The 22404-nt window shown below is 45.0% G+C and overlaps 1 protein-coding gene across 8 annotated transcripts in view; it reads left to right on the top strand.

The window, feature by feature from the left end:
• The first annotated feature begins 1110 nt into the window (after positions 1-1110).
• The window catches only part of STAT3 (signal transducer and activator of transcription 3), a 68393-nt gene continuing 47099 nt past the window's right edge, over positions 1111-22404 (top strand). For 4 of the 8 annotated variants that reach the window (XM_078374431.1, XM_078374429.1, XM_078374430.1 and 1 more), the window contains exons 1-2: positions 1111-1305; positions 4410-4585. In XM_078374431.1, the coding sequence (XP_078230557.1) occupies positions 4570-4585 (16 nt within the window). In that variant the 5' untranslated portion in view covers positions 1111-1305; positions 4410-4569. The remainder of the gene's footprint in view (positions 1306-4409; positions 4586-22404) is intronic. The other 4 variants (XM_035301568.3, XM_035301564.3, XM_035301566.3 and 1 more) reach the window with 1 other exon arrangement.

Below are 22404 nucleotides of genomic sequence, written 5' to 3'. Positions count from 1 at the left end.
ATCTGAGCAGTGAGATAATGGCACCTTTTCAGATTTTGTCTCTATACCTGTTCGTATTAAACAAACACAAATATTAATAACATATTTTTAAAATCTTAAAAAAAATTAAAAACCCTGATAGTATCAGCACATACACAGAAATCACTCCATTATGCAAAGTTCATCCTCTATTATGAAAGGCAAAATATGTACATTTCCTATGAACCACTGACTTCAATTCTGTAAAACTTGCATACCAAGTAGACAAGGTGGAAAAGAAAAAGGCAGAACATTTCATGTATTTCAATTCAGACGCATACAAATGTCAAGTCTTACAAGTACGTGTCAGCTTTCGTATATAATGTCTTCTGCATTTGCCTGTACCAGCCAATGGGCTAGCCGGTCGGCGTTTGGTGCTTGAAGTGATGGAACGGAGGACGGGGTTAAATCCACTACCCTCTCCCCACGCACTCTAGTAATTACTCTATTTCCACGTCATGTTTCCGGGTGCATGTGTCCCTGCTCACGCAGAAACTGAAGTTCAAAGCAGGCGGAGTCACCCAGGTTCTTTTTGTTGTCCCCAGAACCGAATTTAGGAGTTGGGTCCCCAGAGGATCTGAAGACACCTGGGGGACTGTCTAACTGGCTGATTCTCACGTGGTAAGAGGCTCTCAACCTCGCCACCACGTGGTGCCCAGGGCCGGGAAAAGGGAGAGCGGGCAGTAGGGAGCTGTATCAGGGGCATTTAAAGTGCCTTGACGTCACACACTGCCAGGAACTCAGCTGAGTTTTCAGCAGGACATTCCGGTCATCTTCCCTCCCTCCCCCGGGCTTCTGTGCCCAAGCCTTGAGCTCTTCCCTCGCTGTGGCGGAGGGAGGAGCACTAAACTGTCGGAACAGCCAACACAGGGGCGTATCAGTCTTCTCTTTTCCCCGCCCTTTCTCCTAGCGCCTCCTCTCATTGGCTAGTGGGCGTGGCTTCTGCTGTACCACACACGCACTGAGACCTCTGGATGGCCGAGCGAGCTGGCCGATCATGAATTATGCATGACGGCATGCCGGGCCCGGCCGGGGCTGGACGGGGATTGGCTGAAAGGGCTGTAATTCAGTGGTTTCCGGAGCTGCGGCGGCGTAGACTGGGAGGGGGAGCCAGGGGTTCCGACGTCGCAGCCAGAGAACAAGCCCCAACCGGATCCTGGACCAGCAACCCTGCTTGGCGCTGTCTCTCCTCGTCGGCAAGAAGAGGCCCTTTGGCCTGAGGGAGCCCCGCCGCCCGCCCCTGGCTCACGCGCAGCCCCGGCCTCTCGGCCTCCGCGGGAGAAACAGGTGAAGGGGGTGCAGGGTGGGGCCGTCGGGGAAGCCTGGGGACCCGGGGGCGCCGTAGGGCCCGGGGGCCTTTGGGACGTTGGAGAGGTTGTATGGACGCTGCATTGGGGCGGGGAGAGATGAGACGCGGAGGGTCGCCCTGAGGGAAGACTCCCCTGGATGACTGGAGCGGGCCTCGGAAGGGACTGGGGACTCTGGAGGGAAGTTTCGTTCTTCAGAGAAACAGTAAGAACGCGCTCGAGAGGGAACCGTGGGGCGAGAGCGCACTCGGCTGCGGCGGCAGGCGTGAGGGACTGTCCCCCGATTTCCTGCTCCTTGGGGCCCTGGGGACGTTCCGGCCACCGGAGCGACTGTCACACTGGCGGGGATCACCGGCTCTGGTGGGTGTCGGAAAGCGCTTCCTTTCCGCTCGGCCGGCGGCTCCCGCTGAGCCACTTCCTCCAGTTGCCGGGTTCCCGCTCCTTCAGGAGCCAGCTATACCCCTCTGGAGGCAGGAATAGGTGTCTGTCCCCTGCAGTCTCACGGACTGGCTGGTCTTGGGTAGGTTTATTGCATAAGAATCAAGTTCCCTCTAAGGAAATTGACAGACTGGTACTCTTCCTAAATTCCCTCCCATCTTTTTCTAGGTTAAGCTATACTCCCCTCACTCCACTCCCCCGCCTTGTAAAAAAGAGAGGAAAAAGAAAGAAGACAAAATAAAATCCCAATTAACCCGTCCAGCCAGCTGTAGAGAGAAATAAACCTCTTGACATTGTTCTTTTCCAAGCACCTGGTAAAGTCGGCCAGAAGATAAATAATTGAGCCATTGCCTTTACTGGATTGTGTTGTTGCTTAATTGCATAGGACAGAATGAACCAATCGAGAGTGGGAGTTTTCTGTCTCAGAGCCAAGATCTTGGGTAAATGCAGAGGAGAGTGAAACAAAGGCTGGCTTTGAAAAAAACCATGTGTGCAAACTTTACCTGCGTTTGGGGGTGTGTGTTTGCACTGAAGTTAAAAGGATTGAGACCGTCACCCAAGTTGGTATTTCCATGTTTGGTACACATCACTCTGCTATATCAGGTCGTTGTATGTGTGGTGACAAAATCAGTGGTTAGTCTTTTTTTTTTTTTTTTTGGAAATGTGTATAGTGTGTACCTGCTGGCTTTATTGTATATGCAACTAAAGGTTTATGTAGTCTGTGTATGGATTGTAAATTTTTGGCTGGCTGTGCTAATAAAACATTGGCTTGAATAAAGCAAAGCAGAAAATGATCTCAATCTTTTATATGTGGCTTTAGATTGTGTTATGACTTAATTCAGCCAGTTTTTTTTATTTTATATCAAATATATCTATGTTCTCTGAGTCAGCACATTTATTTCTTTATTACATGTTCCAGACTGGAGTGCTAGCCCAGTTTTTGTTCAGTTTGCACAGTGGGATGGGGGAAAGAAGTCTGGAATTAAATGTTTTAGAGGTTGGAGCCTTGATTTTAGTCTGTATATTAGCACACCATCACAAAGAACCATTGGTAAATTAAAGAATCTTTTGTTTTTTATGTAGTTCATTTGGGAAGAATAATCACTTAGAAACACCCACAGTTCCAGGCATGGTGGTGCACACCTCTGATCCCAGCTACTTGAAGGCTGAGGCTGGAGGATTCCTTGAGTCCAGGAGTTGAGTCTGGTCTGGGCAACATAGTGAGAGGCCAGGAGTTGGGTCTAGAGTCTAGTCTGGGCAACATAATGAGAACTTGTCTCTAAGAAAGAAAGAAAAAGGAAAGGAGGAAGAAAGGAAAAAAAAATACCCACAGCACAGTTATGAATTGACCTACAAAGGACTTGAGGTAGGTAGTTCACATAACAATTACCTTAATATTATAGATAAGAAAATTGAGGCCAAAGAATCAAGACACTTGCCCAAGGTAGCAGAGTGCCATAGTGGTGGCATTTGTGCCTCCTGCAATTTTTTTCTTTTCTTTTAATTTTTTTTCAAGAGAAAGTCTTACTCTGATGCCAGGCTGGAGTGCAGTGGCACGATCTTGGTTCACTGCAACCTCCACCTCCTGGGTTCAAGCGATCCTCCTGCCTCAGCCTCCTTAGTAGCTGGGACTACAGGCACGTGCCACCATGCCCAACTCATTTTTGTATTTTTAGTGGAGACAGGGTTTCACCATGTTGGCCAGAGTGATCTCGATCTGTTGACCTCGTGATCCACCTGCCTCGGCCTCCCAAATGCTGGGATTACAGGCATTAGCCACCGCACCGGCCTTTTTTTATTGTTATTATTTTATTTTATTAATTTTTTTTTTTTTTACACAGAGTCTTGCACTGTCACCCAGGCTGGAGTGCAGTGGCTCGATCTCTGCTCACTGCATCCGCCACTTCCCAGCTTCCAGTGATTCTCCTGCCTCAGCCTCCCGAGTAGCTGGGGTTACAGGTGCACCCCACCACGCCTGGCTAATTTTTGTATTTTTAGTAGAGATGGGATTTCCCTACATTGGCCAGGCTGGTCTTGAACTCCTGACATCGTGATCTGCCTGCCTTGGCCTCCCAAAGTGCTGGGATTACAGGCATGAGCCACTGCAACTGGCAAGTAACAGTGGAATTCTAGTTTCTTTTTTTTTTTATATGGGGTTTCACCATGGTGGCCAGGCTGGTCTTGAATTCCTGACCTCAGGTGATCCACCCACCTTGGCCTCCCAAAGTGCTAGGATTACAGGCGTGAGCCACAGTGCCTGGCCGTTAACAGTGAAATTCTAACATATATCTGAACAGTAAAATACCACCACTGGGCTGAAAGACTTCATGGGAGATATGTATTCAAAAACAGGTGAAAAAGGAAATGTAAATCGAGCTTGCTGGTTATTTTTCTATCTAATTGCTATGTCTAACTTGGGAAGTAAAGAACTGTATTTGGGCTGGGCGCGGTGGCTCACACCTGTAATCCTAGCACTTTGGGAGGCCGAGGTGGGTGGATCACCTGAGGTCAGGAGTTCAAGACCAGCCTGGCCATCATGGAGAAACCCCATCTTAAAAAAAAAAAAAAGAACTGTTTTTGGTCAGCATAATTTATTATCAGAATTTAGCTATTTACTAATGAAATACTAATCTAGGTTTGTTTTAGGTGAAAGACAGTCATGACCCAAATGTCATTTAAACCAGAGTGCCTTGAGGATAAAGCGGCTTTATCCTCCCTGCCTCCATGTGTCTTGACATTCAGATGTGAGATGCAGCAGAAGTGGTGACCAACTTTCCAGACATCTGAGTCCACACCTTTGTAGCTTATGGTTTTCTCAGGTGGTATGCAAACCAACAAATATATACTCTTTTTTTGGTGGTGGGGGGGGAAGTGGGGATGGAGTCATGCTCTGTCCCCCAGGCTAGAGTACAGTGGCCTGATCTTGGCTCACTGCAACCTCCTCCTCCTGTCAAGTGATTCTTACACCTCAGCCTCCCGAGTAGCTGGGATTACAGGTGCCTTCCACCACACCTGGCTAATTTTTGTATTTTTAGTAGAGACAGCCTTTCACCATGTTGACCAGGCTGGTCTCGAACTCCTGAGCTCAAGAGATCTGCCCACCTCAGCCTCCCAAAGTCCTGGGATTACAGGCGTGAGCCACCTTCCCTTGCCAACAAATATATACTTTTTCAACTTTGTCCGATTGCTATGAAGAATAAATTGTATCTTGTTCACAGAAATTGCAGTCTACTGGGGGACTTGATAAATGTTTTAACCATCCAGTGTAACATGTCATCAAAGAGATGGTGAGACTTTACACCTGTGCTGTCTAACAAGGTAGCTGTTCTACATTAAAAAAATATAGTACAGATGTAGAACATTTCTGTTATCATAGAACGTTCTATTGGACAGTGCTATGCTGAATGCTACAGGTCTTAGAGGAAGGAGAGGTTGTGAGGCCTGGAGTTGTCTAGGAAGTCTTTTTTGCCAAAGGAGGGATTTCAACTGGGTCCCAAATAATGGGTGGAATTTGATAGATGTAAAGAATTTGGTGGCTTATGCCTGTAATCCCAGCACTTTGGGAGGCTGAGGCAGGAGGATTGCTTGAGCCCAGGAGTTTGAGAGTAGCTTGAGCAACATAGTGAAACCCCATCTCCACTAAAAATAAAAAAAATTAGCCAAGCATGGTGGTTTGGGCCTGTAGTCACAGCTACTGGTGATACTAAGGTGGGAGGATCACCTGAGCCCCGGGGGGGCTGCAGTAAGCTGTGGTCCCACTACTTCACTTCAGCCTGGGCAACAGAGTGAGACCCTGTCTCAAAAAAATTCCTGGTAGCCTGGTGACTAGGAGGGTAAGAAAAGAAGTGATTACTTATAAAAGATATTGAATGCAAGACCAAGGAATTTCAGTTCTGTTCTTTTGTAGGGGAAGCTTTTAAAACTTTAGAGGCGAAGCACTAGTATTTAATCATAGAGTTCCTACTATGCGTTAGGTACATGCCTGGTACTTGTTAATTTGTACAAAGTAAATCAGTACATCTGCCCTCTGCCCTAGGGGAGTTATGAACTGGAGTCCAACATCGTACAATGGTAGGTGTCCTGATTGATTTGATTTGCTACTTTGGGTGAGAAAAGCATAGTGTACTTAAGTGTAGATGTCTGTTTAGAGGATTTTTTATTGGCTACAGATCACCAGTCATATTTTATGTCTTTCACATTTAAAAATTTTACCATAACTTTTGGGTCATTTATAAAAACCACTAAAAGATCACTTGAGGGACATCCCCAAATCCTGAAAAACTTCTGGTGTTCTGGAGCAGCCTCAGTGAGATCCAGGAGGATGACATTGCTGGGCTGACTCAGTCCTTATTGATTATGGCAGAAATAATTAATATTGTGTTTATATACTTTTGCTAGACACCTTGGCTTACAAGGTGCAAGTGTAAAGTGTAGTGCACTTTAGTCAGGATGGCCACATGGTCCTTTGGTGATAAATTGTTTGCGATGCCTCCGGTTTTTTTTTTTTTTTTTTTTTTTTTTTGAGACAGAGTTTTGCTCTTGTTACCCAGGCTGGAGTGCAATGGTGCAATCCCGGCTCACTGCAACCTCCGCCTCCTGGGTTCAAGCAATTTGCCTGCCTCAGCCTCCCAAGTATCTGGGACTACAGGTGCGCGCCACCATGCCCAGCTAATTTTTGTATTTTTAGTAGAGACGGGGTTTCATCTTGTTGACCAGGATGGTCTCGATCTCTTGACCTCATGATCCACCTGCCTCGGCCTCCCAAAGTGCTGGGATTATAGGCATGAGCCACCGTGCCTGGCCCAAAGATGCCTCCAGTTTTTAAAAGGAGTAGCATATCGGGCCCAAGAGCAGTGACTCATGCCTGTAATTCCAGCACTTTGTAAAGCTGAGGCAAGAGGATTGCTTGAGCCCAGGAGTTTGAGACCAGCCCGGGCAACATAATGAGACCTGTCTCTTTTAAAAAAACAAAACAAAACAAAAACAGGCCAGGCATGGTGGCTGACACCTGTAATCTCAGCACTTTGTGAAGCTGAGGTGAGCAGATCACTTGAGGTCAGGAGTTCAAGACCAGCCTGGCCAACATGGTAAAACCCCATCTCTACTAAAAATACAAAACTTAGGTGTGGTGGCACATGCCTGTAGTACCAGCTACTCGGGAGGCTGAGGCAGGAAATTTGCTTGAACCCGAGAGGTAGAGGCTGCAGTGAGCTGAGATCCTGCCACTGCACTCCATCCTGGGTGACAGAATCAGACATTCTGACAGTGTTACACTGAATGCTACATGTCTTCAGAGGAAGGAGAGATTATGAGGCCTGGAAATAGCATGTCTATTATGGTCAGTTCTCATTTGTCATGTTAGGATTAACACAACTCTTTTTTTTTTTTTTTTTTTTTTTTTTTTTGAGATGGAGTCTCACTCTGCTGCCCAGGGTGGTGTACAGTGGCACGGTCTCAGCTCACTGCAACCTCCATCTCCCAGGTTCAAGCGATTCTCCTACCTCAGCCTCTTGAATACCTGGGATTACAGGCGCACACCACCACGCTTAACTAATTTTTTGTATTTTTTGTAGAGATGGGGTTTCACCATGTTGGCGAGGCTGGTCTTGAACTCCTAACCTCGTGATCCATGCACCTCAGGCTCCCAAAGTGCTGGGATTACAGGCGTGAGCCACTGCTCCCGGCCCTATCACAGCTCTTTAATTCAGATTAGCAAACATATTGAGGGCCAGTTATTGCACCAGGCAGGATCCAAGGATAATGAAATGTTTTCCATTTTCATGAAACTGGAGATGTTGTAGGGACCAACATGTGTGCTGTGCCATTATGGACGTAGGACAGGGGAGACTACCAGGTAGTGAGTGGTTCAAGACTCAGGCTCTGAAGTCAGACAGATCTGGGACTGAATGCTGGATCTGCCACTTCCTAGTCAGTATCTGAGCCTGTTTTCTTATCTGTAAAAGAAGATAACAGTACTTATGTTGTAGGTGCTGTTGATTCAATAAGATAATGCGGATAAAATGCTTAGCATAGTGCCTGGCACATAGTAAGAGCTCTGTAAAAGTTCTTATTAAATATCCAAGAAAAGAGACTAATTCTCTTCAGGAGTGAGAGAAAGGCATCATTACTGAGGGGATTTATCAGATGGGAACACCTGAATAGGGCTTTGTAGGATGAATAGGAATTCTCTCCACAAAGTTGCATTATAAACAGTTGCATTCAAGGCTGAAGGAACATGAATGTGTGGAGGCTTAAAACAGCCTCGTGTGTTCAGGGAGCTATAAGTAGAAGTTCTTAATTTAGGAGACCTAAACCAAGGGGAAAGGAGGCCAAGGAGCCACAGCAATTATCCCTTTTCTTCTGTTAATAATTGGGTTTAAATGTCATTAAAATAAGTTATTTTGTCCTTTTACAAAAGTCATATCATGCTATTATTAACAAAAGACTTGTAGAAATGTAGAATGTGTGTTTTACATGTATCTTTAAAAAAATTTTTTTATTATATTTAAATAGAGACAGGGTTTCACCATGTTGGCCAGGATGGTCTTGATCTGCAGACCTCGTGATCTGCCCGCCTTGGCCTCCCAAAGTGCTGAGATTACAGGCATGAGCCACCGCACCTGGCCTATATGTATCTTGTTAATTGGCTTGGTTTTGTTCTCCAGATTTTTTACAGCCCTTTCTGTTTACCAGTTTATCTTGGATATATTTATTCCAAATTCCTTTTAACAGCCTAGCAAAAGAATAATAAGGAAGGTAAATCTGCCCCTACAAGAAATTAATACTTGAATGATCTGGCTTTCCTTCCTGCTACCCTCAGCTGTAAGAATAAGTGACCTTATTCATCATTGAATGTTTACCTGACCTTTGAATTTTTAACTGCATCAGCCAAAGAACTTATATTTTGAGTCTTCCGATTGCAGTTTTGAAACACTTGGTTGGTATGTTTGAGGGTTTCATGGTCCAAAATTACTATAGCAGTTAAAAGAGTGGACTATCAAGGTGTTGGTGGTGCATGCCTGTAATCCCAGCTACTCGGGATAATCGCTTGAACCGGGGAGGTGGAGGTTGCTGTGAGCTAAGATCGCGCCATTGCACTCCAGCCTGGGCAACAAGAGTGAAACTTGGTCTCAAAAAAAAAAAAAAAAGAAAAAAAGAGTGGACTATCAGGTCAGACCCCTCGGGCTTTAATCCCAGATCTGCCTTCTCTTATACCTTGGGCCTGTTGCTTTCACTTCTCTAGGTTTCAGTTTATCCACAATCCTGGACCAGGTCCACTTGTAGAGTAGTTGAGAGGATTAAGCTAAATGATACATATCAAGTACTTTGCGTAGTGCCTGGCGGATAGGTAACATTCAAGTACTAATAATTACTATCATTACTATTTATTATTTTTTTTTTTTTTTTGAGAGGGACTCTGACTCTTGCCCAGGGTGGAGCGAGCGGCACAATCTCGGCTCACCGCAGTCTCCACCTCCCAGGTTCAAGCAATTGACCTGCCTCAGCCTCCTGAGTAGCTGGGACTACAGTTTCAAGCCACCATGCCTAGCTAATTTTTTTATTTTTTTTTAGTAGAGATGGGGTTTTACCATGTTGGCCAGGCTGGTCTCGAACTCCTGACCTTGTGATCAGCCCACCTCGGCCTCCCAAAGTGCAGGGATTACAGGTGTGAGCCACCACTCCAGAGGTCTCACTCTGTCACCTAGGCTGGAGTGCAGTGAGTGGCAAGATCATGGCTCACTGCAGCCTTGATCTCCCAGGCTCAAGTGATCCTCCCGCCTCAGCCCCCAGAGTAGCTGGGGCTACAGGAATGTGCTACCACCTTCAGCTAATTTTAAAATGTTTTTGAGTCGGGATCTCTTCATGTCACGCAGGCTGAATCACTTTTCTTTTTTTGTGTTCCTCAGCTGGAATACTCTTATTAAAAACTATAATATCAGTCCAGACACAGTGGTTCATGCTTGTAATCCCAGCACTTTGGGAGGCCGAGGCAGGCGGATCATGAGGTCAGGAATTAGCCTGGCCAACACAGAGGAAGCCCATCTACTAAAAATACAAATATCTGGGCGTGGTGGTGTACCCTGTAATCCCAGCTATTCAGGAGGCTAAGGCAGAAGAATCACTTGAACCTGGGAGGCAGAGGTTGCAGTGAGCTGATATTGTACCACTGCACTCCAGCCTTTGCTACAGAGCTAGACTCCATCTCAAAAAAAGAAAAGAAAAACCTTATAATATCAGGCCAGGTGTGGCTCATGCTTTGGGAGGCCAAGGCAGGCGGATCACCTGAGGTCAGGAGTTAGACCAGCCTAGTCAACATAGTGAAACCTTGTCTCTACTAAAAATATATAAATTAGCTGGTTGTGGTGATGGGCGCCTATAATCCCAGCTACTCACGAGGCTGAGGCAGGAGAATCTCTTGAACCTGGGAGGTGGAGGTTGCAGTGAGCTGAGATCGTGTCACTGCACTCCAGCCTGGGTGACAGAGCGAGACTCAGAAAAACAAACCAAAAAGCAAAACAAACCTGTCGTATCAAAAAATAAAGTAAATTTTAATATCTAACTACAAAGTCAGGCAAGTTATGATCCATGGCAGCCACTAATGACCCAAAGGAGAGAAAGAATAATTGGCAGATTCAGCCTAACAGGAAAAAACTAAATGAATAGGGATGAGGGATTTACATTCTGTTAGAGGAAATTGAGGCTGTCATGTAAAAGGATAGGCAAGGCAGACTGTAAATTCCTGTTTACACAAATGCTCTTTTGATAAATCTCTTTGCATTGTTCAGAATCCATGATTACCTCTCACTTATTTTAAGTAATATTTAACACATTAAAAATGGGTTACCACTCAAAGAGTTTCTTCCAACACAGAAAGTGCAGGTAGTGTTGAGGGTTTGAGAGGAAGAAGAATGATTAGAGTTGCCTGTGTCTCAGGAAGAAGCCAACAGGAAGAACCTTATTTTGAGTTAGGTGAGGAAGGTGGGAGTGAGGAGGCATCCCAAGTGGCTGGATATGAAGCTGGGAGCTGATTGCTACACATTACTCAGCTGAATTAAATATGCCTTCACATCTGTGTGTGTGTGTGCATACATGCAAATGTATATGTATATGAGTTAGTTGAAGCGGTAGGCCTTTTTTTTTTTTTTTTTGAGATGGAGTTTCGCTCTTGTTACCCAGGCTGGAGTGCAATGGCGAGATCTCGGCTCACTGCAACCTCCACCTCCTGGGTTCAGGCAATTCTCCTGCCTCGGCCTCCTGAGTAGCTGGGATTACAAGCACGCACCACCATGCCCAGCTAATTTTTTGTATTTTTAGTAGAGACGGGCTTCACCATGTTGACCAGGATGGTCTCGATCTCTTGATCTCGTGATCCACCCGCCTCGGCCTCCCAAAGTGCTGGGATTACAGGCTTGAGCCACCGCGCCCGGCCCAGGGGTAGGCCTTTATTTTCCTGTTCTGTAACTTTCCTTTGCAAACTAATCTGTATTCAGAATAGTGTTGCAGTTAAGAAGCACCCAGCTTGCTCTGTAATCCCAGCACTTTGGGATGCTGAGGTGGGCGGATCACCTGAGGTCAGGAGTTCGAGACCAGCCTGACCAATATGGTGAAACCCCATCTTTCTAAAAAAAAAAAAAAGAACCACCCAGCTTTTCCATGAAACAAGTTCTCTCACCCCATCTACCCAGTTTTAGAGAAGGCAGGAAAGAAAAGCCAATGCTTTTCTTTTTTCCTGGCCATGTGCGGGGCAGGAGGAAGCCAGCAGAGCTTGAAAGAGAAAGTAAACCTTCTGGGAAATAAATGGTTTGGCTTCCCTATTGTGGAGGAGGAGTGCAAATTATTAGGGGGATGTTTGGGTAGTTTTTGTAGAAGCCATTTCTGAAAACTGATTTGGATTAGCGAAGGTAAGCCCAATTTAGGAAAACCCTGCCTAGTCTGGTGTCAGCCACCTGTTTCCCGCTTTGTTTGATTGATTTGATTACTTTGTGGTATTCTGACCTCTCATTCTTATTACGGGAGTTGGAGGATTTGAGTCTGAACTTGAGCACCTGCTTTGGTGAAAGCTTCCTAAAATGCATGTTTTTCACATTTCTTCTCAGGTTCATTTTGTTTTGCTTTTTAGCAAACACTTTTTCTGACAGAATCTAAAAGCATTAGACTTTTCTTGTTTTCTCCTTCTCTCCCCACAATATAATTTTTAAAACCCAGATGTTAGCTGTGTAATTACCTTTCCCATAAACCAAAAGTGCAATACTGCATTGTTAGCATTAAAATAGTTGGCCTTTGAATTTTTTTCTGCTTGTGGTTTAGATATAATAAATATTTCATTTCAGACTGACGTTCTCTGATAAATCAGTTTGTATCTGGGCCTCTTTTCATCAGGATGTTTAGGGAAAGCACATTTATTGAAACATTAACTAAAATAAAACATAATTAGGAGGCCAGGCACTGTGGCTCACGCCTGTAATCTCAGCACTTTGGGAGGCTGAAGGGTGGGCGGGGGGGGGGGGTTGCTTGAGGTCAGGAGTTCAAGACCAGCCTTGCCAACATGGCAAAACCCCATCTTACTAAAAATACAGAAATTAGCTAAGCATGGTGGTGCATGCCTGTAAGTCCCAGCTACTCGGGAGGCTGAGTCACGAAGATTGCTTGAATCTGGGAGGCAGAGGTTGCAGTTAGTCGAGATCATGCCGCTGCACTCCAGCTTGGGTGATAGAGACTCCGTCTAAAAAGAAAAAAAAAAAAAGCATAATTACATTGGTAATGCATGTGGAATAATGAAATCATTCTGGAACCAGAAATAATCAGTTGATTAAGAATAATCTGTCCAGGTGTGGTGGCTCATGCCTGTAATCCTGGCACTTTGAGAGGCTGAGGTGGATGGATCACCTGAGGTCAGGAGTTTGAGACCAGCCTGACCAACCCAGTGAAACCCCATCTCTACTAAAAATAGAAAAATTACCCAGATATGTTGGTGGGCACCTTTAATCTCAGCTACTAGGGAGGCCAAGGCAGGAGAATCGCTTGAACCTGGGAGGCGGAGGTTGCAGTTAGCTGATATCGTACCATTGCACTCCAGCCTGGGCAACAAGAGCAAAAGTCCATCTCAAAAAAAAAAAAAAAAAAGGAATAATTAATTAATACTCAATCTCATGTGTTACTTTACCTATTTTAGTGAATAAATGAGTAGATTGCATGTGTCTAGAAGCATATGGGATGCTTGAGGGTCCTAATTACTGTATTGAGGAGTCCTAGGTTCATAGAACCATCTAAAATTTTTGTTTCTCAAATGTGGTGCAGGATGTTGATAGTGGAGGAGATTGTGTGTGTGATGGGTACAAGGGGTACCCCCACAACAATAAAGGGGGTATATGGGAATCTCTACGTTCTGATCCATCTTGCTGTGACCTAAAACTGCTCTAAAAACGAAAGTTTATTAATTAAAAAAAAATTCCTGGCCAGGCGCAGTGGCTCATGCCTGTGATCCCAGCAGTTTGGGAGGCTGAGGCGGGTGGATCACCTGAGGTCAGGAGTTCGAGATCAGCCTGGCTAACATAGTGAAACTAGTGAAACCCTGCCTCTACTAAAAATACCAAAACTAGCCAGGTGTGGTGGCATGTGCCTGTAATCCCAGTTACCCAGGAGGCTGAGGCAGGAGAATCATTTGAACCTGGGAGGCAGAGGTTGCAGTGAGCAGAGATTGCGCCATTGCACCCCAGCCTGGGAGACAGCAAGATTCCTTCTCAAAATAATAATAATAATAATAATAATAATAATAATAATAATTCCTGTTTCTGCAGAAATATCTTAGGTGTCCTGGTTCAGCAGTGCCCCATAGATTCCATGGACATCTACCCTCAGTTTCCCCTAAGTTTTCCAATGGGAGTACATACCTCTATACCCAGTGAGAATATTTTCTGAGTAATGGGGAATGAGACTGGAGGTGGAGGGTAGAGGAGATCCATACAGTCTTTGTATGAAAAATAGTTACCTTTCTTTCTTTCTGTCTTTTTGTTTTTTTGAGACAGAGTCTTGCTCTGTCACCCAGGCTGGAGTGCGGTGGCACAATCTCCCCTCACTGCAACCTCCACCTTCTGTGTTCAAGTGATTCTCCTGCCTCAGCCTCCTGAGTAGCTGGGATTACAGGCACGCGACTCCACACCCGGCTCTTTTTTTGTATTTTTAGTAGAGACGGGGTTTCATCATGTTGGCCAGGATGGTCTTGAACTCCTGACCTCATGATTCACTTGCCTGGGCCTCCCAAAGTGCTGGGATTACAGGCGTGAGCCACTGTGCCTGGCCAAAAATAGTTACCTTTCATAAAAATGTTATTTATGTTAGTATACAGTAAGTTTATTTTTATTTTTTTGAGACAGAGTGTTTTTTTGTTGCCAGGTGGCAGGCTGGAGCGCAGTGGTGTGATTCAGCTCACTGCAACCTCCACCTCCCGGGTTCAAGCAATTCTCCTGCCTCTGCTTCCCAAGTAGCTGGGACTGCAGCTAATTTTTGTAATTTTAGTAGAGATGGGGTGTCACTGTGTTGGCCAGGATGGTCTCCATCTCTTGACCTCATAATCCACCTGCCTTAGCCTCCCAAAGTGCTGGGATTACAGGCACACGCCACCATGCCCAGCTTATTTTTTTGTATTTTTAGTAGAGATGGGGTTTCACCATGCTGACCTGGATGGTCTTGATCTCTTGGCCTCATGATCCACCCGCCTCAGCCTTCCAAAGTGCTGGGATTACAGGCGTGAGCCACCGTGCCCGGCGCTAAGGTGTTTTTTTTTTTTTTTTTAAGGAGATGGGGTTTCACCATGTTGGCCATGCTGGCAGGCTGGTCTCGATCTCCTGACCTCATGATCCGCCTGCCTCGACCTCCCAAAGTGCTAGGATTACAGGCATGAGCCACTGTGCCTGTCCTTTTTTTTTTTTTTTTTAAGTTCTAAAGGTTTTAACATAAGAATTCCTGGGTTGGCTGGGTGCAGTGGCTTGCGCCTGTAATCCCAGCCTTTTGGGAGGCCGAGGCATGATCATGGGGTCAGGAGTTCAAGACCAGCTGGCCGAAGATGGTGAAAACCCTGTCTCTACTAAAAATACAAATATTACCCAGGTGTGATTGCAGGCACGTGTAATCTCAGCTACTCAGGAGGCTGCGGCAGAGAATTGCTTGAACTCAGGAGGTGGAGGTTGCAGTGAGTTGAGATTGCACCATTGCACTCCAGCCTGGGTGACAGAGAAAGACATTGTCACCTCCAAAAAAGAATCCCTGGTTTATTTGCTTAAAAAATAAGAAGGGTATGGATCTGCCCGAGAGAGTCTAATTTAGTTTTTCTGGGGTCATCTTCACAGGCATAGCAGATATTCTGATTTAGATGGTCCTTGGTCCTTGGTTTGAGAAATGTGGCTTTACAAAGGAGCATAGAAGATAAAGTCTTCTTTGGATTAGTAAAGTCATGTCCACAGGGTTTAGAAAGTGTTCTTGTTTTAGAGATAAAGATAAGTGGAAGAGTAGACGTATAGTGAATAAGGGAAAATGCTTCAGAGAATTCTTTCTATTCTGTTTACTCTTCTTGGTATTCATGTACCTGAATGTTAAGGAAGGATTTTTTTTTTTTTTTGAGACAGAGTTTCGCTCTTGTTACCCAGGCTGGAATGCAATGGCGCGCAGCTCACCACAACCTCTGCCTCCTGAGTTCAGGCAATTCTCCTGCCTTAGCCTCCTGAGTGGCTGGGATTACAGGCACATGCCACCATGCCCAGCTAATGTTTTGTATTTTTAGTAGAGACAGGGTTTCACCATGTTGACCAGGATGGTCTCAATCTCTTGACCTCGTGCTCCACCTGCCTCGGCCTCCCAAAGTGCTGGGATTACAGGCGGGAGCCACCGTGCCCGGCTGTTTTTTGTTTTAAGGTACTTTCTGAATGCTCTGGTTAATTTTTACAGACAATTCTGGTAAAAAAAAAAAAAAAAATAGCCTTTAAATTTTATGTGTTATTTGACACTTCTTAATAAAGTTAACTTCCATTTATTACATGTAAGATACACAAAGCTTTCATTTTCCTTTCTTCTCATAATTGTTTGTATAACAAATTCAAACGGAAATTTGCTTGGCAGAGATCACATAGCAGAGATGAGATTTAAAAAGAGGTAATTTGGCTCCACTAGCCTGGGAGTTTGAAGACTCCAAGTTTACATTCTGGCTCTACCATTATCCCTGTGTAGTCACTTAACATTTCTGTCCTTATCTGTAACACCTACTTGATAGGATTGTTACATTATCTTGGCCGCCTCAGGGTTCTCTTTGGCCCAGTGATTGACTGGAAAACTAATGTGAATTCAAGCTTTAGGCTAGGTTCTATATGGGTGTGATTTTTAGAATTTAGATACTGAGGTATCCCCAACACAAACTGGGTAGTTTCTGTCTAAATTCTCTCTAAGCGTGTATTCTCTTTCTTTCCCAGGCATGGCCACCGCCTCACTTACATTGTGAGATTATAATTTTTTTTTTTTTTTGAGACGGAGTTTCGCTCTCGTTACCCAGGCTGGAGTGCAATGGCGCTATCTCGGCTCACCACAACCTCCCCCTCCTGGGTTCAGGCAATTCTCCTGCTTCAGCCTCCTGAGTAGCTGGGATTACAGTCGTGGGGCCACCATGCCCAGCTAATTTTTTGTATTTTGAGTAGAGACGGGGTTTCACCATGTTGACCAGGATGATCTCGATCTCTTGACCTCGTGATCCGCCTGCCTCGGCCTCCCAAAGTGCTGGGATTACAGGCGTAAGCCACCACGCCCAGCTGAGATTATAATTTTATGAGTAGTAGAATTTCCTTAACCTTCTCTTCTGTGGGAGCTCATGGATAAGATGAGATATTCTGTGAAGAGTGTTTACATCATGCAAAACTATGATGTATAATGAGGTCACTTAGTTTTCTAAGTACATTATTCATTTTGATAAGATTTTCATAGAAAAGCCTGTCTCCTTGGGGAGATCACTCATCTTCCATCTTGATTATAATTTAAACTTCATGAGTCAGATTTATCTTTTTAAAAACTTAACCATAAAGCTCAATTAATATATTTTAAAAATTAATATACTTTATTATTACTTTTTAAAATTTTGCTTTATTTTTGACACAGTGTCTTGCTGTGTCACCCAGGCTGAGTGCAGTAGTGTGATCTTGGCTCACTGCAACCTCCACCTCCCGGGTTCAAGTGATTCTCCTGCCTTAGCCTCCCAATTAGCTGGGACTACAGGCACATTCCATCATGCCCCACTAATTTTTTGTTATTTTTAGTAGAGACAGAGTTTCACCCTGTTAGCCAGGATGGTCTTGATCTCCTGACCTCGTGATCCACCCCCCCCAGGCTGGAGTGAAGTGGCCTGATCTCAGCTCACTGCAACCTATGCCTCCCAGGTTCCAGTGATTCTTCTGCCTCAGCCTTTGGAGAAGCTGGGACTATAGGTGTGCACCACCACACCTGGCTAACATTTTGTATTGTTAGTAGAGACAGAGTTTCACATGTTGCCAAGGCTGGTCAGGCAATCTGCCTGCCTTGGCCTCCCAAAGTGCTGATATTACAGGTGTGAGCCACTACGCTTGGCCCAGTTAAAAAAAACATATATATTGTCGGGCACAGTGGTTCACACTTGTAATACTAGCACTTTGGGAGGTTGAATCGGATATATCATCAGGTCAGGAGTTTAAGACCAGCCTAGCCAATACAGTGAAACCTTGTCTCTACTGAAAAATACAAAAAAAATTAGCTGGGCGTGGTGGTGTGCTCCAGTAGTCCCAGCTGCTGGGGAGGATGAGGCAGGAGAATCATTTGAACCGAAGAGGTGGAGGTTGCAGTGAGCCGAGATCGTGCCACTGCACTCTAGCCTGGGCAACAGAGCAAGACTCCATCTCAAAAAAAAAAAAAACCAACACATGGCCTAGACGCAGTGACTTACAACTGTATAATCCTGGTGTTTTGGTGGCTGAGGCAGGGGGATCACTTGAGTTCGGGAATTTGAGACCAGCCTGGGCAGCAGTGAGACATTGTCTCTTAAAAAAAAAAAATTATTTTAATTAGCTGGGCTTGGTGGCATGCACCTGTAGTCCTAGCTACCCAGGAGGCTGAGATGGAAGGATCACTTGAGCCCAGGAGTTGGGTAGTTCAAGGTTATAGTGAGCTATGATCCTGCCACTGCACTCCAGCCTGAGCCACAGAGTGAGATGCTGTCTTTTAGAAACAAAACAAAACAAAAAAACGAAAATTAAAAACAACGACAGCAACAAAAAATGCTGCTTTTTGTTACTGAGTTGCAGCCCAGTATGAATTTCTTGAGAGTAAAGCATTGAAAAGCAGGCAGTAGATTTGCTGTTTAAAGAGATTTACTTGTAGCACTATTCACAATAGCAAAGACATGGAATCGACCTAAATGCCCATCAGTGCCCATCAGTGACAGATTGGATAAAGAAAATGTGGTACATACAGGCCGGCTAAGGTGGCTCATGCCTGTAATCCCAGCACTTTAGGAGGTTGAGGGGGGCAGATCACGAGGTCAGGAGATCGACACCATCCTGGCCAACACGGTGAAACCCTGTCTCTACTAAAATACAAAAAATTAGCCAGGTGTGGTAGCGTGCACCTGTAGTCCCAGCTACTCGGGAGGCTGAGGCAGGGGAATTGCTTGAACCTGGGAGGCAGAGCCACTGTACTCCAGTCTGGTGACAGAGCAAGACTCTGTCTCCCAAAAAAAAAAAGAAAAGAAAATGTGGTACATACACTATGGAATACTATGCAGCCATAAAAAACAATGAAATCGCTGGGCATGGTGGCTCATGCCTATAATCCCAGTACTTTGGGAGGCTGAGGCAGGTGGGTCACTAGGTCAGGAGTTTGAGACCAGCCTGACCAACATGGTGAAACCTCGTCTCTACTAAAAATACAAAAATTAGCTGGGCATGGTGGCACATGCCTATAATCCCAGCTACTCGGGAGGCTGAGGCACGAAAATTGCCCGAACCTGGGAGGTGGAGGTTGCAGTGAGCCAAGATCATGTCACTGTACTCCAGCCTAGATGACAGAGCAAGACTCCATCTCAAAAAAAAAAAAAAAAAAATACCTTTAATAGAGCGTTATCCTTTAAAATTATGAAATTTGTTCTTACAGAAGTTGGACTCTTTCTTTTACAAAGTCTACATTCAGTCACCACATTAGTAAAAATGTTGTTCTAGTCACCGAATGCAGTAAACCACCTTGGACTTAGTGGCCTAAAGCAGCAATCATTTGACTATGTTCAAAGGTGCTGTGGGCAGGAATTTAGGTACGTACAGCAGGGATGGCTTGACTTTCCTCTGTAATATCTGAGGCCTCAGCTGAGAAGACTCAAGCGGCTGGGGGCAATAATCCTCTGGAATGTTCTTCACTCCTATATCTGATGTCTGGGCTGCGATGACTCAAAGGCTGATTTCAACTGAGACTGTAGACCATATGCCTACTTGTGGCCTCCTCTTCTGCCTTGAGTTTCTCACAGAATGGTGGCTGATTTTGGAGAACGAGCCTTCCAATGAAATCAGGTGGATGTGACATATTGCCACTTTCAGCATACTCTATTGGTTCAAGCAGTTATGGACTTAGCTGGATTCAAGGGAAGGGAACGAAGACCCCCCTCCTCTCAAAGAGAGGAGCATAATATGAGAGAATTTAGGGCCATGTTATTCAACTACCACAAATGCCTTCTGAATTTGAGGTTCTGCCTCAAAAGCCAACAGTTCCTTTGACTGAAGGATTTATGTGTATTCAAGCATTGCCAGCCCCAGGTATATTGTTCTGTGTAAGTGACCGGGACTACTTTAGTATCTCATATAGGGAAAGTGACCTTAATAAATTTGAGAAAAGATTCTTCCCTTTCTCCAGTAAGCACAGAGCTATATTATAGGTTTATGAATTTGAGACTCAGAAACTTAAATTCTTGGCCAGGCACAGTGGCTCACGCCTGTAATCCCAGCACTTTGGGAGGCCAAGGTGGGCAGATCACTTGAGGTCAGAAGTTTGAGACCAGCCTGGCCAAAACAGTGAAACCCCATCTCTACAAAAAAATATAAAAATTAGCCAGGTGTGGTAGCAGGCACCTGTAATTCCAGCTATTTGGGAGGCTGAGGCAGGAGAATAGCTTGAACTCGGGAGGCAGAGGTTGCAGTGAGCTGAGATTGTGCCACTGCACTCCAGTCTGGGCAAAAGAGCAAGACTCTGTCTCAAAACAAAAAAATTTAAGTTATGTTTCTCTGCTTTATTTCAGTTGCCTGTCTTAGATGAATATCAATGACTTACATAGCATTTTAGATCAGTGGATGTTTTTGTGATTCTTTTATTTGGGCTCTGGCCAAGCAGTACCCACCGGTTTTTTCCAGTAACTTGCCCTTCTCTCCCTTCAATGGCCCTTGAGCCTGGAAAATCTGACATGACATTGTGCTTGCTTAGCCTGCCAGTTTCTCTTTTGAAAAGTTTGGCAGCCTGTTTCTGACACCTATGAGGGTCAGTTCCTTCACATTCACAGTTTATTAGAAAAATACTTTGCTGTTCTCCAAACTCTAAATTCCAGATGACCAAACCTCTAGGCTAGAGCTGATCTTATTTTTCAGTGTGCAGTTGTCATGTTGATGCCAGCCTTTTCAGTATCATGGTCATCATCCATTCAGTAGAGACTTTTGCAATGGGAGGTGGTGTTTATGTGTGTGTGCAAGTGTTTAGTTGGTATCTTAAATTGCACAGCCAGCGGGAAGTTCTAAATCAGGATGGCACATGGTTGCCAGCGGAGAGCTGCAACTCAAGTGGAAGAGATAGAATCAAAGCCAACAGGGAAGAGCCTCAGATGCGTATGTATGTGCCATGGGCATTCAGAGCTAAAGCAGTGTAACTGGACTAGGGTTGGGGTTAGGGAGAGCCTCTCTAACAGACACAGGGAAGGGACAGATAATGCCACCCAGAGGAAAAGCATTTTAGGCAAGAACAAATGTGAAAAATGAACAAAGTCTGTGGGTGAGGGGGAAGGGGGAGATAAGTTGACTTGAAGGAAGACAACACTTATGAAAGTCACCTTGAGGCTGGGTGCCATGGCTTGTGCCTATAATCCCAGCACTTTGGGAGGCTGAGATACAAGGATAGCTTGAACCCAGGAGTTTGAGACTATCCTGGGCAACATAGTGAGACTGAGTCTCTACCAAAAAAAAAAAAAAAAAAAAAAAAAATCCAGACATGTTGGCATGTGCCTGTAGTCCCAGTTAGGAGGCTGAGGTGGGAGGATTGCTTGAGCCCAGGAGGTTGAGGCTGCAGTGAGCTGTTATCGTACTATGGCACTCCAGCCTGGGCAACAGAGCAAGACTCTGTCTCAATAAAACAAAGTCCTCTGTAGGCTGGAGAAGGGAACTGGAAGGGGCTAAAGTTGGCTGAGTAGTTAGACAGCCTGAGACAAGGGTAAAGATTTTAAATTGGACAGTGAGCTGTTAGTGTGTATTTTTGAGCTGGGGAGTGCTGTGATTTTACTCTTATTAAAAAGTCATTGGAGGATCATTCTTGAATTAGTGATTCTTGAACATTCTTGAATTTTTCAAACAGCAAAACTGAAAGAGTTGGCCTATGCCTCAGAATATTTTCTAACTGGGCTCTGTGTCCTCACTTGGGAGAATCTGGCTACAGTTTAGTTGTAAATTCAGTCCAGTGGTTCATTCGTTTAGGACCTTTCAGTCCAGCCCCATGAAGACAAGAAGAGTCTGAGTCCAAGTTATGGCGTCACAGTACTTGGGTGCAGGTGATATTGATAAAGATAGAGGGAAGGCATGTGTGAGGGCCAGTGGCAGACATGAGCTTGGTGTTTTGAGGACCTGAAGAAGGGGCAGAATGTGTGCCAGGAACTTAGCCAGCAGCTGGTGCCAGCCATATGAGAGGGTCAGAGTGAGCCAGGCCATTGGTCATGCTAGTAATGCATACAAACACTTACATGCTGCACGCTGGTGGGCTCCTAAGTGCTATGTGTACATTAGCTCAATGAATTTGTACAGCGACCCTGTAAAGTAAGCCCTGTTTTCTCCCCTTTTTAAGATGAAATTAAGGCACAAAGAGGATAAATAACTGGCACTTGCTACACACTAAGTGATCTAAGTGGTTGAACCAGAATTCAAATCCGTGCTATTTTGCCTTAAGATAACAAATCTTGTTTTTTAGCATAAGAACAGAGCAGTCATCAGGGGGGTTTTAAGTAGGGGAGTGGCAAGATCAAGTCTGTGTCTTGAAAAGGTCTCTACCGACAGTGTGGAAAATGCCCTGAAGGCAAGCACACAGATGTTGGAGACAGTTCACAGCCCTTGCCATGGCCTCCTATGATTTTGGCTCTGATGTTTCTGCCTGACTTTTCTCTTGCCTCTGCCTCTTTTCCTGAGGGGATGGCAGGGTTTACCAGTCAGCTAGAGTACAATCCCTGAACGCTTTTTTGTTAAATGTATACTTTCTTTTACTGCAGCACTTATTCTTGGGTTGCTGCAACTGTAATGTCTGAGGGAATCAAGCCTGACGGTAATTTACAGACCAAATACTCTTTAGAGACCGTGTGGCCCAATTGCCCTCTCAGTGTTGGCACTCCTGCCATGACATTTACCAT

This window comes from Callithrix jacchus, chromosome 5 (genome assembly GCF_049354715.1).
Source record: "Callithrix jacchus isolate 240 chromosome 5, calJac240_pri, whole genome shotgun sequence".
Lineage (NCBI taxonomy): Eukaryota > Metazoa > Chordata > Mammalia > Primates > Cebidae > Callithrix > Callithrix jacchus.
Note: the sequence above shows the minus strand (reverse complement) of the source record. Positions and strands in the feature narration are given on the sequence as shown.